Source organism: Petaurus breviceps, unplaced genomic scaffold (assembly GCF_028583685.1).
Source record: "Petaurus breviceps papuanus isolate PSGF00001 unplaced genomic scaffold, PetGlider_PUasm1.0 173, whole genome shotgun sequence".
Taxonomy (NCBI): domain Eukaryota; kingdom Metazoa; phylum Chordata; class Mammalia; order Diprotodontia; family Petauridae; genus Petaurus; species Petaurus breviceps.
Genome location: NW_027185759.1, coordinates 17,142,739 through 17,166,051, shown reverse-complemented (window position 1 = coordinate 17,166,051; position 23,313 = coordinate 17,142,739). Strand labels below are relative to the sequence as shown.

General features: G+C 41.9%; 1 protein-coding gene across 4 annotated transcripts; it reads left to right on the top strand.

The window, feature by feature from the left end:
• Positions 1–8,435: 8,435 nt before the first annotated feature.
• Positions 8,436–22,065, top strand: CCNL1 (cyclin L1). Of its 4 annotated transcripts, XM_069083441.1 has the most exons (11): positions 8,456–8,909; positions 9,044–9,118; positions 9,826–9,935; positions 17,106–17,226; positions 17,625–17,689; positions 19,517–19,616; positions 19,723–19,827; positions 19,928–20,069; positions 20,224–20,335; positions 20,429–20,527; positions 21,209–22,065. In XM_069083441.1, the coding sequence occupies exons 1-11, from the start codon at positions 8,544–8,546 to the stop codon at positions 21,555–21,557; spliced, it is 1,644 nt and encodes a 547-aa protein (XP_068939542.1). In that variant the 5' UTR covers positions 8,456–8,543; the 3' UTR covers positions 21,558–22,065. The 4 variants fall into 4 exon arrangements, 3 of the variants coding, with proteins under 3 accessions (XP_068939545.1, XP_068939543.1, XP_068939542.1); XM_069083442.1 differs by lacking the exon at positions 20,429–20,527 and having other exon boundaries at positions 8,455–8,909; XR_011167439.1 differs by lacking the exons at positions 19,928–20,069; positions 20,224–20,335; positions 20,429–20,527; positions 21,209–22,065 and adding an exon at positions 17,921–17,934 and having other exon boundaries at positions 8,436–8,909; positions 19,723–19,741.
• Positions 22,066–23,313: the final 1,248 nt, after the last annotated feature.

The following is a 23,313-nucleotide window of genomic DNA, read 5'->3' as shown; positions in this document are numbered from 1 at the left end:
AATGGGGGTACACTCTAGGATCTAGGAGTCAAAAACAATCTTCTGATCAGAAGAGGAGATACCTCTAAGACTGCCATGGGGGTAGGGCCTGAGGTCTGAGTGGGTGTCACCTCAGAGGGAGGCACCTCAGCAGGAGCAGTAACTGGGACCTGAGCAAAGGTGGCTGAAAGGGGAGGGGCCATGGTGGGAGATACAGAGTAGGAGATGTGGATGGGGAAGGCGTTGGAAACAAGGGGTGTTGGGCTAGAAGAAAAGGGAAGGGAAACCATGGGGAAAAGCGTTGGGGAGCAGCATGAGAGGCTGGGGGAGCTGCCTTGGTGAGACCCATGACTAGGACCTGAGCAGGAATTGCTGAGGGGGGAGGGGCTAGGGAAGAAGCCCTGGGGGCCATAGGAAAAGGGTCATTTAATTGGTCCCCATTGGCCCTCTGTGGAGGGGCTCTAGCTTCAAGTATCTCACAATCTTTCCTGAGAACCATATTCCAAGAAAGTTCAACGAAGGCCATTAAGTAGGCAACTTTGATCTAGCTTCCTTCTCTGAGAAAGAATGATTCTAACTGCAAGAGAGTATCATCTTTTAGAGTTCCAAAAACAGGCCATACTTCATGGTCCTCTAGGTGATACTGAGGCCAAACAGTATTGAAAAAAAAAACCCACCAACTTTGTCTTTTTAAGTTCTCTAGAGAAACTAAATTTTTCCCAATGTTGTAAAAGACAACCCAAAGGCGAACATTTGGGAGCTAAAAATGATTGACCCAATACAGGCCTAGGGCTGGAAGTCCCTTCCTCCATAAAGGAAGATTTGGGAGTAAGCCTTGAAAAACAAACAAAACAAGACAAGGTGCTGCTTCCTCTTCTCTCCCCTATTAAAATGATAGTGCATCTATAGGTCTTGTGAAAGCAGGCTTCCTATTTTTATTTTCCCCATAGATTCAAAGACTGTTATAGCTGGAAAGAATCTTAAGGATAATATGGCCATAGAATCATAGAGGAAGAGCTGGAAAGGAGTTTAGGGCCCAATGAATACAAGCCTCTCATTTTACAGATGAGAAGACTGAGCCCCAAGTATCCACAGAAAAGAGCAAAGAGCTGCTAGGAGTCCAGCCTAATTCCTCTGCCTCATTCTAGCTGTCTTCCTTTACACAATGATGCCCAACACTTCCCTCTTACAGATGTTCTCTATTTCTTCATTATTTTTTGTATGGGTGGAAACATCTGGCCAATGTGGAGGAAAGTCTTTTTTTTTTTATTTTGCTTGTGTTTTTCCATTTTTTTCTCCTGTGTTTATGGTTACTATGTTGAAAAAATAGAAAAAAGAAGTAAATGTTTCCTTTTGATGTTTGTCTCTATTGATGGTTACTAAGTTTAGATATTAGAAGTGCTTCTTTCTTCCTCTTTATTTGTGTATATGAATTTTTACTGGTGTTGCTACTGATAGTAACTATGTTTGGGCTTTTTAAAAAGACCTAAGATCAACCATGCTAAGAAGCATCTTTTTGTAAGGTCTCCATCGATGCTGCACAGAACTTCCTTAGTTCCACATGATGGATCCTCACCCGGGACTTCATCGTTCTGAAGAAGTAATGTTTTGATTTGTCTAGATCTCTGATTTCCTGTGTCGCTATGAATACGCATGTAATCTTTCTCCTTCTGTTACAGATTCTAAAACAGCGCGCTCAGGGCTGTCTCTCTCCCTCCTTTCCTCCCCCTCCATGGTCTGCTCCCCGTTAGGGTTACCAAACATCCCCCTCCCCCCTTGGGCCCCCGTGATGGGGCTACTTCTCAAAATCGGCTAAGAACCAGAGGTGATAACGGTTCTTTGAAAGGCGCCCGACTTTTGTGCGAGGCTGGTCTGAACATTTTGGGCTGGTGAAGGTGACTGTCGGCTTTTTTAACACGCGGAAGCCTTTCTCACTGAGGCCTCCTAAGCCCGGGCCGCAGGCGGCAAGGGCAGTTACTTTGGGGACGAGACTCCGTTTGTCGGTGTTTATGTTTGTACCGAGAGACATAAAACTTAAATGGACGCTCCTACGGCGAAAGCAACAAAACCTTTCAACAGAATTCATTTTTATATTCCATTCCAGGAAAGAGAAAGGGCCGGCACGGCGGGGGGAATGCAGAAGGAGGGGCAGCCCCCGGGGCCGGGCAGCCTGGCCGCCTTAGCCCTCCGATCCCTGCTAGGGCCCCTTCCTAGAGTCAGGCCCCTCCACCCTCCCGACCCCCTACCAAGGCTCTCCCGGCTCGCGGGCAGGGCCGGGCTAGGTTGGAGGGTTAGAACGGGTGACGTCATCGGCCTGAATGGGGGGCCGCGGTGGGGCAGTTTCAGAGACCTTGACTTAGCCTTTATGAAGCGCTTACTGTATGCCACGTTTCTCCTCCGAGTGGACTTGGGAAGGTTTCCCCGCTCCCCTTCCTCACGGGGGTGGGGGGCAAAAGGGGTCAAGGGACCCTAGGGGTAACTGGTGGTGCGACCCGGGCCTCTGTTTCCTGCGCAGTCCGTAAGGGCGAGTGGGGGGAGTCGTTACGCCCTCTGAGGATACCCCCCAACCCCCAAGCATTCTACCCACAGTTCGCCCTCTGTGACTGAGGCCCAACAGCCAATCAGCGCGCCCCGCCCGGGCTGAAAAGGCCGGTTCTGCTTGTTGCGTCACCAGCAGCTGGAAAAGAGCGCGAGGCCCGGGGGCGCGGAGAGCGGGAAGGGAAGGGCGGGGGACTTTCCGGAGCGGGAAGGGAGGGGGAGGGGGAGGGGAAGGATGGAATCTAGTGCCGGCGGCGGAACTGTCCGGCGGAGGAAGACGCTGCGGTCGCCAGGGATGTCGCATTACGCATGGGGGCGGGGCCTTGCGGACTGGAAGACACGCCCACTCAGGGCGGAGGTAGAGGGAAGGTGGGAGGGCTAGGGTATTCCAAGCCCCACTCCTGGAGCGGAAACGCCCCAAGCTGTCGCCGGCCTGGCCATCCTGGCCACCCTAACTGCGATTGACCCCCCCCGCCCGCTCCGCCTCCTCACCGAGGCCGCCGGTGCGCTCGGGGTTCTGCGCTTGCGTGCCAGATCTTTTGGCCTCTGCGGCTTTCGTAGCCTAGCTGCGCGCGGTAGTGGGGGAGGGGCTCGAGCCCAGTCCACGTGAACTGGAGAAAGGGGGGGGGGGGGGAAGACTGAGGAAGAAGCCAGGGGGAACCCGGGGCGGAGAGCGGCCTAAGCGGGTGGCGACCCCCTATGTGACCAGGCCCCAAAGCCGACGACTCCGCTTTTCTGTTGTTTGTAACCTTAGATAAGAACCGCGCTTTGGCCCCAAGTGCCCGCGACCAGGGTGCTCCCAGAGTGAAGCTGGAGCTTCGCTTAAGAATTGGGGGAGCCTCCTGGCCTTGGCGCGGGGGGCCCTCCTCACCCCCCTGTCTCCTCTCTTCTCTCTCTCCCCCTCCCGCCCTCCTTTTCTCTTTCTGTCTCCTCTCTCATAACCATCATCTCGCAGAGCTGCTGCGTTACATAATTATGTGTTCCTGTTTTCTTGAATCTTTGTTGCAAAGTATCTAGTATAAACACTATACTCCGTTCTTGCACCTAGTAGGTACTGGTTATTGTGTTTGGTAACATGTTCTTAATTCTACTTTTCTAAAAATAGAATCCCAACTCTTCACGAACATACACCAAAACAGTTTATTACCTAACGTTTTGTTTTCTGATTCTTAGTTTTTATCAAAAAGTCATTGGAGCATAGATATTCCTGGATTGATTCCTGAACTGTGAAATACCAAAAAGCTTTGTATGGTCGCTCTAATGTGTGTGTACCAAATCAACAACATTCTCGTTGCACAAGTTGATGAATAACTGTTAGGAAACATTTCCCTGAGGGAACACCGTAATAGTTCCCTAGGTCCTTGAACTTGTTGAAAGATTTTTTTTTAACAATATTCAGATGAACCTAAATTAACATTCTGCAGTATGATAGTAAAACTATTATAAAACGTCTTGTAATAACCATATTTAGACAAAGCATATCATACATAATGACTGAGGTTTCATGACTGGAACACAAAGATACCCAAATATGTGTAAGTTTTATTGAATTTCAAAGCAGAATACTCTTTTGCATTGTGGGGATTATATCTTTTATAGGGAATATTATTTTCGAAGTGTGGAAGGAGCCACAAACTAGTTTCTCTGATTTGTCTCCTGTTTTCCCTGGACGTGGCTAGATTAAGCTGTGATAACAGACACCGGAGAAAGCTTAAAAGCATCTTATCAAATACATGTGTTTGTATGGAGATAGCTATATATGCACACATATGTGGCTTTCACATTTCATATCTGGTGAACATATTTTAGAGCCAGATCTATGATTTGACAGGCATTGCATGATGCTTTTTCCCCTATGAGAGCTTAAATATGGGTTCTACTTGTTATATAATTTTTAAATGCTGTAAATTAAATAGTTTAAGACGTCTCCATTCATTTAGAAGACCTGACTGGGTTCAGAGTTTTGCTCAGACTAATATGACATGCAACATGTGTAAGTTTAGCCTGTAAAAGAGAAACACAAAGAATCCCTGCTGGTCTAGTAGTTCAAAATCAATTTACTTTTCTATCAGATGGGTTGGGTATTAGTAAGAGTAATAAATTATATCTTGTCAAAGTTTGGATTTTTTTGGTAACCATTGCCTCTGCATAGTAATGAAAAATCTTATCCAGGCCCCTGACTAAACCAATTGGAACCTTCTTTCATTAGGACTGTATTAATATTACTACATTAGGTTACCCCTCAAAAACAAAAATAAGATAAACTTCAGTATCTGAAAATAAGGAGGATTTTTGGTTTGAATCCCCATGTGGTTTACATGGTCTCTTTGTGACCTACTCTGAAGTGATGGGTCTTTAATAGAAGCTTTTTAGACAAATCCAAAGAATGTCTTTAATATTGAGGACTTGGGGGCTAGCCCTTAAACTTTGGCAGGTTGGTACCTTGGGCAGATAAGTGCCTTTCAATTCCCTAAATTAGTCACATCAGGCCTGTTATTTCTGAATATAGCATCAGTCTTGACTCAAAATCCAAAGTGGATTTTTTAGACTTAAATTTTCAGGCTATCTATATTGACCAAATTACCTGAATGATTGCCAAGTCTTCACAGTGCTATAAGAACACATTCTATGAGTCTGCTACCTGGGTAAGGTTTCCATTGAAGGGGGTCTGAGCTAGTGCCAGAGACTAAATAGATAAGTTATAAAGTAGGAAAACATTTTGTTAACCCAGAAATTTCATCTCCTTCCAAAGCCTTGCCAACTTGAGGGAATGATTCCTATCCTGCCCAATGGTTCACACTAGACCACATAAAAACCATAAAAAACTAAATTTAGTTTGTTTATCTAGAACTGCTCCAAGTCGCTTAAGTTCACTAGCCTTCCAAGTTCCTTAAAGCAACCCCCTCACAAACACTGTCTTTGTGAGCTCATAAATGGGCCCAAATTTAGCTGGCCAGTCCTGACACCAAATACTATAAAGTAACTCAGGAAATAGTTTGGTTGAACCACTAATAGTGTCAAATCAACAAATATTCATTATTGTCTTTTGGACTAAGTAAACTCTGAGGTCTATTCCAACTCTAAAAACTCTATAATTTTTTTTCTATGATGCAGCCTGTCAGCTTTCTATAATAAGCCTTACTCAGTCAATATACATACCACTCATATCCTAGCCAGTCCTCCAGAAACTACACCCAGACACCACATACAGATATAAATTTCCCTGTCCTTGGTCGTCTACCCTGTCCCACCCACCACTTATCTGGTCACAACTGTTTCAATGTGATGTTTGCCATCCTAGACACACCCTGCCTGTGTGTATCAGAAAATGTGGGGCATTCAACTAGTGCCTACCACTTTAAGAAATAAATAGAATAAAATAGTAGTGGCAATGTGGTCTGTTTCCTAGAAGGGAGACTGGCCAGAGAAGCCTTTTTGAAACAGCATCATACTTGAGCATATATTGCTATGAGAGAAGATAGGAAGGGTTGGATGCACCAGGTATGCTGCTAAACTAGAGAAGAATGAAGTTTATGCAGCAAGTGGACATTGAAATTCACAGGACAGAGGTGATATAACTGGGAAACAGAGCCTGTTCTCTTAGAGTTTATAACTTACTTTAGAAGATTAGATGTACATACTTGAAAGGGTTAAGTGATCATGTGAAGTAATATTTGCTTAAGTGCCAAATGAAGGATACAAATGTAATCCCAAAACAGCTGAGGTGAGAGGGACTTGAGAGCCACCGGGTTCAACCTGTTCCTGCACAGGGCCTTTCTGGTTGCAACATCTACAACAAATCATCCAGCCTCTGCTTAAAGGATCCCATAGTAATAGGATCCACAACCTCAAATAAAGCACAGAATGCTGAATTCCTTAATACCTGACTCTGTACAACTTGTTTATCTTCAGCCTCGGTCTCCTCATCAATAAAAGAAGTGCCTCCCCCAAATCATGGTTACCAGGATCAGATGAGATACAACACAAAAGGTTCTTCCTGAGCTGAATAAATACCTGATGTTACCATTATTACCTCCTGAGGCAGCCCAGTTCCTTTGCTGGGGCGGCCAGGTAGCACAGCGAGTAAGAGCACCGGCTCCAGTGTCGGGATGACCTGGATCAAAGCCGGGCTCAGATACTCAGCACCACACCCAGAAATAACTGGCCATGTAACCTTGAGCAAGTTACTTAACTCCGATTGCTTAATAAATAAATAAATAAATAAATAAACATGCCTCCTTGCAGCTCTCATCCATTGCTCCTAATTCTGTCCTCACAGGTCAAGAAGAACACATCTGAGGGTCCCTCTTCTAAGAGGCAAGCTTGAAAACAATCCTGCCACCGCAAATCTTTTCTTTTCCAAGCAAACACTCAGTTTCTTTAATTAGTCCCCAAATGATATTTTTCTCTCTAAGCCCCTCATCAGGAATCCTGACTCTCCTCCACTACCCCATAATGAGGGGAGAAAATAGGCTCCTATCACTTCCCTAGGCCTGGATACCAGACCTCACTTAAAGTACCCTAAGGAGATATCACCTTTTTTGGATGCCGTGTAATAACATTTACTAAGATTTGAACTTACAAAGTCCAAAGAACCCAAGACCTTTCCCAATGATCTGCCATCCATTCTTTTTCAATCTTGTGCTAAAGAAAGTGCTATTTTGAACCCAAGGGTAAAACTTCCTGTTTGTGCTTATGAAGTTTTATTTATGTCATACCAACATTTGTTCTAGTGTGCTGAGATGGGGATTTTGGGGATCCTGATTAATGTCATCCAACATATTACCTATTCCTCCTAGCTTTGTTTCATCTACAGACTTGATAAGCATGCCTCATATATCTCAATTAAGTAACACATGCAAAAAAAAAATGAATTAAGCAACACAGGGCAGGGCCAAGCATAGATCCCTGGGGCAATTCTTCACTAGAAGTTGGCAGACATACAACCACTGAGAAAAAATTACTCTGGGTACAAACATTCAACTGACTTTTACTTCATTTCAATGGCAATTGTATCCACAAGAATAGCAGGAGACACTTTATCAAGTGCTTTGCTAAAATGTAGGGAAAGATGTCAGTGTCATCCCATTTAGTTAACCGTCCAAAAAAGAACAAGGAATAAGGTTAGGTGGGCATGTACCGATTTCTACGCAGGGTGTTTTGTTTTTGTTTGGGGCTTCTTTTCCTAATCCTTAACCGTACTTTTAATGCATTTTATAATTTCGTTGGGAACTCACTGAAACTCCACAAACTTTTTGGGGAAATGGATACATTTGGCCTCTTCTGATCCTTGGGCGGTCTCTCGAAAATCACTGACACGAGCATAACCCTCTCTTGGATCTCTCAAAAAACATCAATGATGGTTCTGCGATCCCATGTTCTCTTAAGCAGCCGTGTGAATGGTGAGAGGTGGGTGAAGAGGAGACGGGGCGCAGGCAGAATAGCTGGGTGTCAGGAGCGGGAGACCGGCAAGGTTCACCTCCGTGGCCGCAGCACGGGAGATGCCCGGCTGGGCTGGGGGCATGGGGCGTAGATGGAGGTGTTTGGAAGACACTGAACCGGAGGTGCCCGAGCCGGATCACATTTGGTCCCCGCGCAGTTGGGGACGAGGCCGGAAGCGCTTGACTGTTTTAAGCAGGGAAGGGACTAAATGAAAACGACCAGCTGGGGTCTTCGGGAAGCTGCGGGGAGCAGCGGGAGGCACGGCCGGAGGGGCTCAGGACCCCAGCCCCAAATGCCTAGTGCTCTGTGGTGTTCCAACGTGGGTCCGCGGCGCGGGCTACACGGGAACTCGGCCGGTCCCCGAGAGGCCCGACACCCACGGGAGGCGGCAGAGAAGGGGCGGTTGAGCAGGGACTACTTTCCGCGGTGCGTGGTGACGTCACGGCGGAGGCGGTGGAAAGCGGCGGGGCGTAACGCGCCCGGTACCTGGCAGCGGCGGGAGGAGCCGAGCGGCCGCCGAGAACTCTGGTTATTTTCGCCGTGGGTTCCGGCTGCGTTGGGCGTGCGCGGAGCTGGCTGCGACGATGGCGTCCGGGCCTCACCCGATCCCGGCCGCGGCCTCGGCCTCTTCGGCCTCCTCCTCGTCAGCCTCGGCCCCTGCGTCCTCTTCCTCGGCCGCCTCCTCCTCGTCGGCCCCGGCGGCGGCGGCGGCGGCCTCGGGGGTCCCGGCCTCGGCGGCCTCCGGCGGCGGCCCCGCGGCCGGGATCCTCATCGGCGACCGGCTCTACTCGGAGGTGTCTCTGACCATCGACCACTCGCTGATCCCGGAGGAGCGGCTGTCGCCCACGCCTTCCATGCAGGACGGCCTCGACCTGCCCAGCGAGACGGACCTGCGCATCCTGGGCTGCGAGCTCATCCAGGCCGCCGGCATCCTCCTTCGGCTCCCCCAGGTAGGGCCCGGAGGGGGCGCAGTGGGGAGGCCTGGGGGGGAGGGCTGCGGCCGGCCCGGGCCGCACAAAATGGCGGCGGCGTTGGGGCCGGGCTCGAGGCTGACCCCGGTGCTTCCGGTCTCTCCTGACTGCAGGTGGCGATGGCGACGGGGCAGGTGCTGTTCCACCGCTTCTTCTACTCCAAGTCCTTCGTCAAACACAGCTTCGAGGTAAGGCCTCCGGCCGGGACACCCCGCCCCCACCCTTCCGCCTCCGCGGGTCAGCAGTGCGGCTGCCCTCGGGCTTGCAGCACGGGGTAGGCTCAACTGGAGGGGGCGGCCCTAGAGGTCAAGGTCACCGGGAGCTAGGGGAAGGGCTGGCATGGGGACCCTGCCTTCTCCGTGGAGGGACTTCTTTTACTGGAGCTCCCCCCCCCCCCCAGCTGAATTTAAGGCGGCTGGCCGGACTGTAGGATTGTTAAGGGCAGGCAGGGCCCAGTTTTCTGGGCTTGGACCAAGGGTTCTTATTCTTAACGTTTTCTCTGTAACCAACATTTGCCAGATCGAGTGATGCCCCCGGGCTCCTTTTCAGAATGATTTTAAACGTGTGAAATAAAACTTGTAGGCTTACAAAAGAAACCAAAGTTAGAAAAGCGAATCCAAGTTCAGACTTTTCCTGTATCACTTTTTGGACTCCAGGTTAAAAACCCCGGATTTAGATAAGTAGGAATATTGGTACACTGAATTAACATTGGGTCTGTAAGATAGAAATTGCCCTGTTATCTTTGCCTATCAAAGATGGGTGACCAGTTTTACTTTGTGAAATTTAAGCACCCTACGAGAGAAAAGTTAGCCAGGTTTGGGTTATTTTTTTTTTTTTACCCCCTCTGTAGTCTAGTGTATCTGTCTGATCTTCTTGGGGAATGGGTTCTTTTCAGATTGTTGCCATGGCTTGTATCAATCTCGCTTCCAAAATTGAAGAAGCACCTCGTAGAATAAGAGATGTGATAAATGTTTTTCACCATTTACGGCAGTTAAGAGGAAAAAGGTAAGATTGACATCTTTGAAAATGATATCTGTACTGTGTACCGGTGCCATCAGGTTTAATTTTTTTTTTTTTAATTCTCATTTCCCATCAGGATAAAATTATCTGACATAAGGAAATTTTTACAAAGTTGTTTAGGTAGTAAAAGTTCACATGGATACTTACCACAATGTGACATTAAGACTAAAATGGAGAAACAGTAATAAAAAGTAGTTACTTGGTAACAAGTTGTTCAGGCAGATTCGCATACAGTTTACTGTATAGTATTGGGGGCCATTTCTGGCTTAAAGAATTGAAAGGGCGTGGATTCTGCTCAGATGATGATCACACCCTGTTCATTTGTTTTGAAGACAAAGTTGCAAGTGTAAACAATATAGTAAGTTAAATTTTGCAGCAAAGTTACTTGTGTAGTTTATGTATATCTCCCTCAAGTCTAGTTAATTCTTTATCGATTGAGGTTGGCTTTTGTTAGAATACTTCTCCACATTCAACTACGATATATCGAATAATACCGGATCTGAAAGGACCGCAGGATGATAGAAGTTGAAGTCAAAGGGATTGAACAGGTATTTTGTTCTGGTTAGATACAGTCTTAGGAGTGGGGTAGAAAAATAATTCTTGTAAGTTTGGGTTGAATTATAGTGAGGCATGGGAGTTGGATCTTACAAGTTAAAATGCAGAGACTGAAAAGGTTTTTTCAAGTTTACACAGTTAAACCTAAGTTGTCTTTTTATGTTCTTATTTAAGGAAAAGTTTTCTTTTCAGACCCTTTCTTCATTTGTAGGTGAATTTAGTACACCCTGCAGAGGGATACTCTTGGCATAGTTTAGATCTTAAGCTTCATTCTTATGGAATGCTGATAATTGGTAGACAAACTTGTTACTGCTTTGAAAGGAAGTTACAAAAGGCTAGTAATACTGAGGTGGTTCCTACTTTTTCTGGCTGGGGATTGGGAGCTAGTTCCTGAATCAGTTACCCTTTGTTTTCCGTAGTCTTGGCTGAATCCAGAAGTTGGCAGTGGTGGGGCTCTTCTGTGGGACAGTCTGTAAATGAATAGTGTAATTAATAACAAATTATTTTGAATATTGCTATCATAAGGTATTTTTTTAAAATTCCACACATTCGTTTTCTCTCCGTTCTTTTCCCCCATCCTTTTTCCCACCACATCTTACCATAATCAGTGAAAGTAAGTTTTTAGAGAAGGAAATTTTTAAAATTTCTAATTTCTGTGACATTAAAATAACTAAAAATTGAATTTTTCCAAATTAATGCTGTATTTTGTTATTAAAATGTAGCCAGTTGTACAACTGTATAGTGTGGATTCTTTTTAGTTCTATGCCTTTTAAACTATTTCGAAATTTAAAAATCATAACTTAACCTGAATTAATTTAACTGATCAGTGGAAGTAGTTTGTTTACCTCTTTGAACTATTAATTTTAAGACAGAGTTATGTAATCACAATGAAGATGAATGAATTCTCTTTTTCTAGTAAAACCTTTTCTGTTAGACTTAATTGATATTTTAAAAGCTAAAACCAGAAATTAGACATTATATCTGTACAGATTTTCAGACATAAAATATTCCCTACCTCTGTGTCATCGGTGTGATTGGTATGGCTAAGGAAAAAAGAAACAGCAATGCTTTCTTTTGTCAGTAAAACACTGTTGATTCATTTATGGTGAAATTACTTTTCTCTATGCAGTCTTGACAGGTGAATTTGCATGACATTTGAAAGAAATATTAATCACGCAGAAATCTTTTTTTTTTAAGCAAGCAGGATGTAAAAGTTTCTATGCATTTTTACAAGTTTACAAGCATGTAACTTGTATGTGTTATTAACTTCAACTCTTTTTTCCCTTGCAACCGACTATACAGCGACCAGCTACATTTACCAAAGCCTGGGTGATGTGGAGTGGTACATAGAGATGAAGCTGTCGTCATGGCAACAGTGAGTGAAGTATCGAAAATCCCCAAGGAGAAGCCAGTGCTCTGAGAATAGGTCACTGGAAATCGGGGACTAACAGGTTGGCCACTGGTGAACCATTTGGAAAAACTCCTGTTTCTTGTTAAAAGCTTTTGTCTTTGCTGTCCAAGTTGTTAGTATTGTAGTTTGTTAAAAACATGTGTATATAGCTCTTTAGGTTACTAGAAAAGGAATATTTTAGTTAAAATCATGTAAAATACGTAATTGCTTATTTTCCCAAGGCTCAGCTTGTGTGGCAACTCCGTGAAGTATTTCCTGATTCCACATTCCCACCTCAGGTTGTTCGTGGTCTCTCCCTTAATTTTCCTGTTATTAACAGTTTATATTTGTCCATGTTATCTTTCCCACCCCACCACTGCCACCAGTTGGACAGAAGGTCCTTGAGGGCTGGTACCTTTCATGTCCCTGGTGCCCTGGATGCAATTGCTAGTTAATAAATGTAGGCCTAATGAGTCTACTTAAGCACCCTTTTACTTTATAAGGTGTTTCTAAAAAGGGCCCTCAGACTTGTGGTTTTGTCATAATGTAATGAGCCCTGGATTTGGCATCAGAAAACTATCTAGTCATTGTGAGCTTTAAGGTTCCTCATGTAAAGTGGGCATCTTGATGTATTTATGATCCCACTGTTTGTAAGGAAAGCTGACATTGCAAATTTTGCTTATAAATAATAAAAGTTCCATCTAACTCCCATCCTCAGGAAATACAGTGGAGTCCTACACCAAAGGTGTGGATCCACAGTGCTTCAGACCTCCAAGGCTTAAGATCTACCTGTTCTTTTGAAGATCATTAATGATCTACCAGTAGAAGATTGTCTTTACTTTTCAAGGGGAAAAATTTTCTTCCATAAGCATAGAATATTCAGGAATATGAATTAAAGCTTTTGTATTCTTTAAGGTCAGAGTATGAGTGTGGCGCTAAGCTTCTGTCCTGAGGTTGAGGGTCATGAGATAAATGTACTTTTATGGGAGGAACTTCCGCTAAGTAAGGCCACCTGATACTCTGGGTTGGCTGAACAGCTCATAGAGTTGGGGAGACCTTAGAGCTGCCTGGTATGGACTCCCACTTGGTGAATCCCCTTTATGACATCAGACACCTGTAGCCCCTCCAGTCTCTGCTTTCATTTCTTCATGCACTGCAAATGTATCTGAGGAGCCTTTTCTACGGAGCATTGGGCTATATGAGAGAGTAAAGTTGTTGATTTGTTTTCAATTTCTTCCCATTGATCCTGATTTGGTACCAGTCTGAGACTTAACATTTTGGTACCCACAAGTGAGAAATTAAATGATCTAAAACTATTTTGATTAAAACAAATCTAGTATAATTGTCTTGTTCTTAAATCTCCCCATAATACCTTGCATAAAGTTCTTAATAAAACTGATTGAATTAATTAGGAAGACTTTTTTGAAGATACCAGTGAGTGAGGTTTCTCACTTGATAGTGCATGTTGTTTTCATGGTTAGAACTAAAACAGGAAATGAGATAGGCAAATGTAGTGCCTAGTATCTTTTTTAAAAATGTAAGTAAATCAGTAATTCAAAAACTGAAACTGACTAATATAAGATACTCCTTCCAGAGACTACACTTTGAAAATACTAATTATTTTAAATACTTGGAAATAGATTTTTTAGTATGCTTATAGGTTGCTTTTTGCCTTTTGTCTCAAAAAGTGTTGGAAACTTGGGGAAAAATGAAAAGAATTTCTCAGATTTCAGTATGTTTGACTGTTAAACATTTGTGTCATTTCTCAGTCTTCAATTTTTATGTGAATTAATAGTTAAAGTTTTTTTTCTGCTTTGAACAACCAGTTTTTCAGTAGAAGCCACCTTTTCAATTTTTCCTGGCTTCTTGGGAAGGAAAATTTGATTGTAATTTCCAGAAAGTTATTAATTAATGTTATAAAGGGCTGATGGTCACAAGTAGGTGATTTATAGTTAACCACAGTAAAAAAAAGTAATGCTGCCTCATACTCTTGAGATATTTGAATGATTTAGTTTGTAACACAGCATTGTTGTCAGTGACCCTTTCCAGTGGGGACACATTTCTAAGTTTACTAAAGCACTTGCTGTAGTAAAACAGCAGTACTTAATACCTCATTAAACCCTTCCCCTTAAAGAGACTATGGATAAGGGCTTCAAAGCACCAGCTCCAGTGTCAGGATGACCTGGGGATAGAATCCCAGGCTCAGACACTTAGCACCACACCCAGAAAAAGCTGGCCATGTAACCTTGAGCAAGTTACTTAACCCCAATTGCTTTAAAAAAAAAATCATTAAAAAAAGAGACTGGATACTGGATTAGCTCTGACCTACTCCTCAGACTAGTGGATCTAGTCCCTTTTTAACAAAGGGGAAGGATTAAATGGTAACTGGATTAGCTTGTTAGCTTTTGTTTGGGATCCTGATAAGATAAAGGATTCCTCTAAAAAGGTTAAAACTTGATCTAGTTTGGTGATCAGATTAAGGTGGGCCTAACTCGGGCTGGGACCCTTTTGAGGTTAGTGTTGCCACCCACAGGAAGGCTGTTCCACAGAGCTGTGTATCGTATGGACATGAGGAGTGACTGTCCTTGGGCCAGGGGACTCATCCTCTAGTTCTTAACAAGTTTCAAATTCAGTTGCTAGTTAAATAACTAGCTGGTTAGTTGAATAGAAACCACAATGGGCCCTCCTGTTTGGAGGAAAGCAATTAAAATTAAAATGTATCCAGTTAGCCATGTGTCCATTATCTTATCGAGCCAGTGCAACAAAGAACCCTGTTTTAAAATGGCCTATTTTTTTTTATAGGGGGTGAATCTTTCCAGAAAGGTTATCTCAAAGTAGAAGCTTTATATATTCTCCAGTACCAGCCTCATAGGGAAGATTCATTTTGTTAATGTTATATAAGAACATGAGACTGAATTTCTTACTACCACTACCCCCTGACCAAAAAGAAAATCCCAGCAGTGGAAAACAATGTGCCATATGGTTTTGTTTGGAGTTTTAAATATCTGGGAGTTTTTCCTATGTAGCCGTGATGACTTTGTACTGCTTTACTTATTTTGAAGAAATGATAAACTTTATCTTCTTAACCTGCCTAAAAAAATTCAGTACAATTGGCTCCATCTCATCTGGGAGCCAATTTCCCTATTCACATTGAGTCATCATCAAATTTAATTTTAGCATATATAGGCTGAAAGAGAACTCGGACAGTGTTTTCATTGTTACTAAAATAAAAATTAAAGAGTATATATATGCTGTCAGCTTCTCACTTGGGATAAACTTATTACTTCAAAATGTGGCTAACGTACCTTTGTGGTGTTGGGCAATTACCTTCATTTGGCAGGGCCCAAGTTCCCTAACATTTGAAATGAAGAGATTGCACTCAGTCCTACCTAATGTTCCTTCACACTTGAGTCTGTGAAACTTTGTGGAGGTGGGGGAAAGAACACTGGATTTAAGAGTCCCAAGAACCTGGGTTGAACTCACTGCCATGATACCATAGACAAATTGTCCTTCTCTGGGACTCATTGCCCTCATTTAAAAAATAGTGCTGGATTAGATGACCTCAAATCAAGGTCTCTTCCAGTTGTAAATCTGCTATCCTGTCTGATTGGTGAGAAGTATGTGGGCATTTTTAAGTGCATAGGTTAGTAGGAAGACACTTTGCTTCCGAGGAATTGAGATTGTGATCTCTCCTCTTGGTGAATGAGTCTTCACCAATATAAGAGGGAGACCAACAGATGGTCTTCCATTGACTTGGGTGGGATCCATGTACTGCAGCAGAAGGGTTCACACCATATCAGACCAAGAAATGACTTATCTACAGGAATATTTTTTTCCTTAAATCTGCTAGAAATGGGTGTTCAATACTTGACCTTTTTTTCAGTGCCAGTATTCATGATGAAAGAACCAAAAACCTAAACATACTTATTTTAATTGTGAAAATTATTTGCCTAATATAGGGAAATGATTGCTTTTCCCTTGTGCTTGTTCTTAAATCAGTGTCTTTAGTAAAGCAGATAAATTGTGATACTTCATTTACACAGTATCTCTTTATAGAAGTATTTAGGTAAACTGGAAAACTTTTCTTCAAACCTTATCTTGTCAACAGAAGCTGTTAAAACATCAATATTCCTGTAATAGAAGAAACTCAACCTTGAATGTGTAGTGATGGGGGGGGGATGCTTAATTTCCACTGCTTGTGGTATCTTGTCTTTTAAAAGCAAGTATGTACATAGCGGGAGGGAGCATCAGTTCAGTTTACCAAGCATTAAGTCACTGGCGTTAATACATCTTCCTTTACACAGCATAAGAGAACGTGGTGCTCTCCATTTCTGTTTATTTTATACCAGTGACATTCTGTCTCATGCTTACTCTAATTTGGTTCAGTTTAATAAAGCTTGCTTCTTGGCTGGTGAATTTCTGATGAATTTCCTAACAAATGGTCTGAATGTAGTCATTTACTCTTGACTTTTCAGATTGTTGTTAATTTATGAGAGATGGAGGAGCTTTTGGAAAGATCCGTATTCAGCAGATCAACAGGTGATCATCTAGGCAGTCTGAGACCACTTAAGTAGTTGGACTGATTGTTAATCTGCTGACAGTTCTTTATCTGCCATTTAATTCTGCATTAAGATCTTCCATATTAGGTGGGCTTGGAATTGATATAGATCAGTCTATATTAATTTTACCACATATTTGTGTTTTGCACTTTAAAAATACATCAATGGGTACTTAATCTTTAAAACTATTGAAAATAGCTTTTGTTGGGAAGCTTATGAAAAGGAAACTTCAGAATAAAGATAATTTATATCACAAATATTTTTAAGCTGTTATAATGTCTGAGATTTTATCTTAGGAGAATGAATTAATTGCTTTTGACATTGAGAAGCATGGAGTTTTTGTTTGGAAACCTACAACCAGGATGTATTTGTAAATGAATATTAAGATCGTTTTCATTATTAGCAGGCATTCTTAGAACGTAAAAGGAGTAAGTGATTTAAACAAAGTCACTTTTGGAATGAACGTAAATTCGCTCCGTATGTTTGATTAGCCTAACTTGGACAGCACAAGATCAATGCTTTAACTTGTTTGCAGGAGTTTAAAAAGCTGGTTTCTGTTGCCAATAGTTGGTTGGAAGGGAAAATGGAGATGCCACAAATAAACTTGTTTGGATGTGCAAAACAGTTGTGATTTTATTTCTTACAAACTAGGACACCAAGCCCCCTGATCCTTGATCAGAACTACATAAACACCAAAAATCAAGTAATCAAGGCAGAGAGAAGGGTATTGAAGGAATTGGGATTTTGTGTTCATGTCAAGCATCCGCACAAGGTGAGTCACAAGAATGCATCTAATGACTTTCATCTGTCAGTTTGATAGTAAATAGGTTTTTATCATTGCTGTGCAGGTGTTGATCCGTTGATCAAACTGAGTGGTCAGTGTCTCTGAACTTGTATAGAAGTGATTGTGCTACCCAGCTGACCAGCATGTCTCAGTTGCATTTTCACAGACTAAATTGCAGTAGTGTCTTAGGACAATCGTGAAAGCTATTTTGTAGTCATTGCTTTTTTACTATGCAAATGAGGATACATTAATTGGTTCCTAAAATATTGACCTTGGTATTAATTTTTTAGTTTACCAAGTTATGCAGTCTGTCCCATTTTCCTGAATGAATTGGTAGAGCAGGACACTCCCTTGTGTAATGTTCTGTGTCTCTTCCTTTCCCCTAGATCATTGTTATGTACTTACAAGTCTTAGAATGTGAACGGAATCAAACCCTCGTTCAGACAGCCTGGTAAGTCATCCTTTGCACACTCTTTCCTAGCCAGGAAAACAGTAGCAGAAATAACGTAAGTTTTGTTTTCTATTTTCAAAACAATGAGATGTATCTACCTTCAAAATGAGCTATTTTGGGCAAAAAAGGTGAATGATGCTTATTTCTGCTTACTGTTTTCTTGGTTTGACTAATTCCTTTTTATGGAGAACTCAATTTAACTTTGTTCTTTTTTCTACTCTTTAATTAAAGGGTAGTCCCTGATGGTAAGTCATAGAACTCTGCCCTCTGCACCTCAGCCCATGACCTCAGGATGGCCTGATTGGCTGCCCTTCTCTCCAGCCAATCCAGTGCAAGCTCTCATCCGAGATTCACTGAAGTGGTCCATATCCATCTGGCAGCATCTTCTAGTTCTGTCGGGGTGTCAAAAGGATTTGTATATTTGTTTCTAGAAGTAACTATTCAACATGCATATGTATTTAATGTATACCTGTTACTATCAAAATGAACAGCTCATTTTTGATAGATTTGTTGTTGAGCCATTTTGAATTAAATTGATTTTATCAGTAGTTTGACTAAATTTGGATCATTAGTATGTACAGCATGCTAATACTGCCAAAGGAAACAGACAGTGGGCACCATTTTATCCTACAACTGGTTAGCAGTTGGGCTATTGGGTTTTAGATTTGCATTTCAGGCAATGTGAAATTTAGAGAATTGTCTTAAGGGAAGTCTTAATATTGCTTGGAGACACTTTAAGCAACACTTTTGAGATGCTGATTTTCTGCGTGGAGTGCTGGCTTATTTAAAGGTAAAACGAGTACTATTTTGGTGAATCGTTATAGTTGTTATTCTACTGTCCTTTATTCTAGAACTTAAATCATGTACAGGGAATTATTGGCAGTAGCAAGTCCTTTGCATATGCAAGCAAAAATGACTTAATTCCCATGCACCCATTGGGCTTTCATTAAAGAATACTATCATGTATACTGGTCTTATTAAATCTAAGTTATGTTTGTTTTATGTCTGTTTTGTGAAATCAGATTTCATGGATCAGTTTTCTTAGCTAAATATTAAAGATGCTGATTCCAATTTAAGTCATGAAAGCTTGAAATAATTTACATATGTTTATAAATATTTTGTATGGAAGAACACAAATGTCCAGCATTTAATTTTGAGTAATTGGAATACATTTTCAGTCTGTTTTAATTGCTGCATAAATATTCAAGAAATGTTTGCTTTAAATCTCATCAATTACCTTTGCAAGGTTTGCAGTTAAAGACACTTTCCCAAGCAGCAAACTTCTTCCTATTTGAGCTAAATATCAATCAGCAAACACTTTGAAGAGTATATAAATATTTTACCCTACCATATTTCTGTGGTTTTTTTATTCCAGAAAAAGTTCTTGTGAGATTGTTTTGTACATAAAACAGAATTACTAAAATTCCTGACCTGCAGTTTGTTGGAAAGGGTTTATAAATTCTGAGACAGTAGTATGAAGAATTGTCGAAAGCAAAATTGTAAAGCATTGCTTTTAAGGAAAGAAACTGTTATTTTAAAAGTTTTCTCCAAAAATAACAAATATGCTTTTTTTTTCTTTGTTGGGCAGAGACTGGGGGGGAGGCTTTTGGTTTTTCTGCTTTTTTTTTTTAAGCAGAGGGACAGATTCAAATTGTTCAAAAAATTCTTATCTCTGGAATTTTAAGAATGTTACATGTTAGGATCCTATGTGATAAATATAACTAAAGAGAAGGAAAAAGAATAAAGTAGATTGAGTCTCCAATTAAGTTTAAATTCCAGAAGAAACATTTGTTCACCCATAAAACTTAGAGTTATAATGTTTTCCAGGAATTACATGAATGACAGCCTTCGAACCAATGTTTTTGTTCGATTTCAACCAGAGACAATAGCATGTGCTTGTATCTACCTTGCAGCTAGAGCGCTTCAGGTGAGCATATCATGTGTGTAACACCTCTGACACCAAGTAGACTAAAGCACAAAAGTAAGACAATACCAGAATTGTGTCTAAATTCATCTGTTAATTCGTTGTTTAGATTCCATTGCCAACTCGTCCTCACTGGTTTCTGCTCTTTGGTACCACAGAAGAAGACATTCAGGATATCTGCATAGAAACACTTAGGCTTTATACCAGAAAGAAGGTAAGGTCCTTGATTAACACCCTGCCATATAATTGTTGTGTGACGTCACATGTACTGTAATGTAACACGGGAAATGTTCCTTTCTCATTCCTTTCAATAGCCAAACTATGAATTGCTGGAAAAAGAAGTAGAAAAGAGGAAAGTAGCCCTACAAGAAGCTAAATTAAAAGCTAAAGGATTGAATCCTGATGGAACTCCAGCCCTCTCAACACTGGGTGGCTTTTCTCCAGCTTCTAAACCATGTACGATTTATTTAATTTTTAAAAAAACTATCTGGAGCAAATTTTGGCAGTTACGAAAAATAATTCAGAGCCATGTGGCCGTATTCACTTAGGAGCATTCTTTGGCTTTCATTTAAATATGATCCATATTAATATGGACTTTTTTTTTTTAAAGCATCACCAAGAGAAGTAAAACCAGAAGAGAAAACGCCGATATCAGCCAGCACGAAGACTATCAAAAAGGAACCTGAAGAGAGACCTCAGGCATCCAAGAGTCCTTACAATGGGTGAGTGTTGCAGTCCTGAGACAGTTCTGTCAAGTGTACAGGCTTGGGAGGAAGGCAGTCTGACCCCTTTCTCCACCTCCCCCTTAATTTTAGTGTTCGGAAGGAGAGCAAGAGAAGCAGAAACAGTAGGAGCCCAAGTCGGTCACGGTCAAGAACAAGGTCACGTTCTCGGTCTCACACACCAAGAAGACAGTAAGTCATTATTTCCTTATGAGAAAGTGAGACCTTAAATTTTTAAGTTAACTATAGCTTACCTGAGAGGAGAAAAGGGGAACCTGAGGACAATGGATTTAACATTGAGGTGTCCCTCCCCTTGGTATATGTGACCTCTTTTTTTTATATGTTTGCTTTTTGGAGGGGGGCAGGCAGGGCAATTGGGATTAAGTGACTTGCCCAAGGTCACATGGCTGGCTAGTAAGTCTTAAGTGTCTGAGGCTGGATTTGACCTCAGGTCCTCCTGACTCCAGGGCCAGTGCCACCTAGCCTTCTCTTTAGAGCCCTTTGTCCTATCTTTTCTTTCTTTTGAAAACAGGAACACAGATAAAATTTGTGCGATTTACTTAATGACTAAGGAAGAACAATTAGAAAATGGGTTCATTGTCCTTTTAGAAAAGCTTGCTGTATTTAACTAGGCCCTACAAACAGCTTTCTAAGGAGATTGGAATGACAAAACCCACACAGCCCTAGGACCACAAAGGGCACCTAATGGGATCCCAGTAGACTTGCCAGCTCTTTGCTGCTTGGAATTGAGTAAATGGGAGTAGTGGAGTGGGGGAGTGAGTAGCTACACTTTGGGTGGGTTTGTACCTCTGGTGAATAATCTACCTGTTCTTTGTGAAAAGCCAAATCTAACCTCCAAAATTCTCCTTCCAGTTATAACAACAGGAGAAGTCGGTCTGGAACGTACAGCTCGAGGTCGAGAAGTCGATCCCGCAGTCACAGCGAAAGTCCTCGGAGACATCACAACCACGGCTCTCCCCATTTGAAAGCCAAGCATGCCAGGGAGGATTTAAAAAGCTCCAATAGACATGGTCACAAAAGGAAAAAATCACGCTCTCGTTCTCAGAGCAAATCTCGGGATCATTCCGATGCTGCCAAGAAGCACAGGCACGAACGGGGACATCACCGTGAGAGGCGTGAGAGGTCGAGGTCCTTTGAGCGCGCACACAAAGGCAAGCACCACGGCGGTAACCGCTCAGGACATGGCAGGCACAGGCGCTGATCATTGTCTTTGAGCCTGCATCATTCCTTAGTAGTTGTGCCTATCTACATTATGGTGTATGGACTCTTAATGGAAATATTAGAAACAAACTGATTAGGAATTGATTTATTAAAAGCCCTCTAGGTTTTTAGAAACATTGAGGACATTTTCTTTCGAAAGAACTATGTTAATTTTTTGCACATTAAAATGCCCTAGCAGTATCTAATTGAAAACCATGGTCAAGTTCAATTGTACCTATTATAGTTGTGTATTGTTTATCAATATAAGAACTGGAGAGTGGTCTTCTGTAAAAATGTATCTTATTTTTATACGGATAAATTGCAGACGTTATACTATTTAAGTATGGTTATTTGTTTAAATGATGGCGGATACTTTCTTACACTGGTTTGTCTGCATGTGTAAAGATTTTTACAAGGAAATAAAAATATAAATCTTGGGTTTTTTTTTTAAACTGCCTCTTCAAATATCTTATTTAAATAAATTATTAAACTGAAATTTGAACATTGAATAGTTAAGTAGTTGGACTGATTTCTAATGAACATCCTTTGTTTCTGCTACTTGAAAACATCATGACTAAATGATCAAAATAAGTGATGTATAAACTGTACCTGAATTTAATGTTTCATCTTTCTAGGCTTTTTATGACAAAATGGAGCCAGTTTAACTTGTTAAAGTTCTTACAGAAGGAGGTTAGAGCTCAGAGACCTTCTAGGTAATGACTTGATGGTGAATGGGACATTTGGACTACCAGAAGCTAAAGTTGCTTGTTTACCTTATGACATTTTGGAATTGGTGCCAGATTAAGGAGATGGGCTGATGGTGCTGTCTGAGTAGCTGGAATGCGGTGCCTACATCTCGGGCATCATTTCATCTGCATAGACACAGACTAAGAATCCTCATGTCATGAGAGGCTGGAGATTTGGGTCCTGAGCGCTGTTACTACTCCTTGTCTCTGGAGTTTCCTCGTGTAAAATGCCCACTTCAAAGAAAGTCACTTTTTTCATTTTTTAAATGCTGTATTGACTTCTGATTTACGTCATTAATTTCCGCCAGATTTTGAGTTACAAATTTTCTCCCTGTTTTTCCCCTACCCACCACCCCAGAATAGCAGTCCCACAAGATATACCCTCCTCCACTCTGCTCTCTCCCTTATCTTCTCCCATTCCCCCTTAGACTTTCCCAGTAGGGTATGGTGGATCTATGCCCCAGTGCCTGTATATCTTATTTCCCAATTACATGTAAGAGAGTATTAATAATAGTATATATGTATATATAATTTTAAACTTTTGATTTTAAAACTTTGAATTCCAGATTCATTCTCTTCCTCCCTTGTCACCCACCCTTACTGGGAAGATAAGCAGTTCAGTATAGATTGTACATGTGTAGCTAATGCAAAACATTAACATAGTACATACGTTATAAAAGACTGATGTATTTCCCTCCCTCCTATACCACCATCCACATATTCTATTCTCTGCTTTGATCCTGTCCCTTTTCAAAAGTGAGTGCTTCCAACTTCCCTCCCTCCCAGTCTGCCCTCTCATCCCCTTCCTCCTACTCTCCTGTAGGGTGAGATAACCCTGTTTAGTGTGTATTTCATTCCCTCCCCAGCCAAATTCAGTGAGAATAAGGTTGACCCCTTCCCTTTTGCCTTCCTATTCTTACCCTCCATTTTAACCCTTTTCCCTTGCCTCTTCTTTATGAGATAGTTTACCCCATTCTGCCTCTCCCCATCTCATTATATTCCTCTCTCACC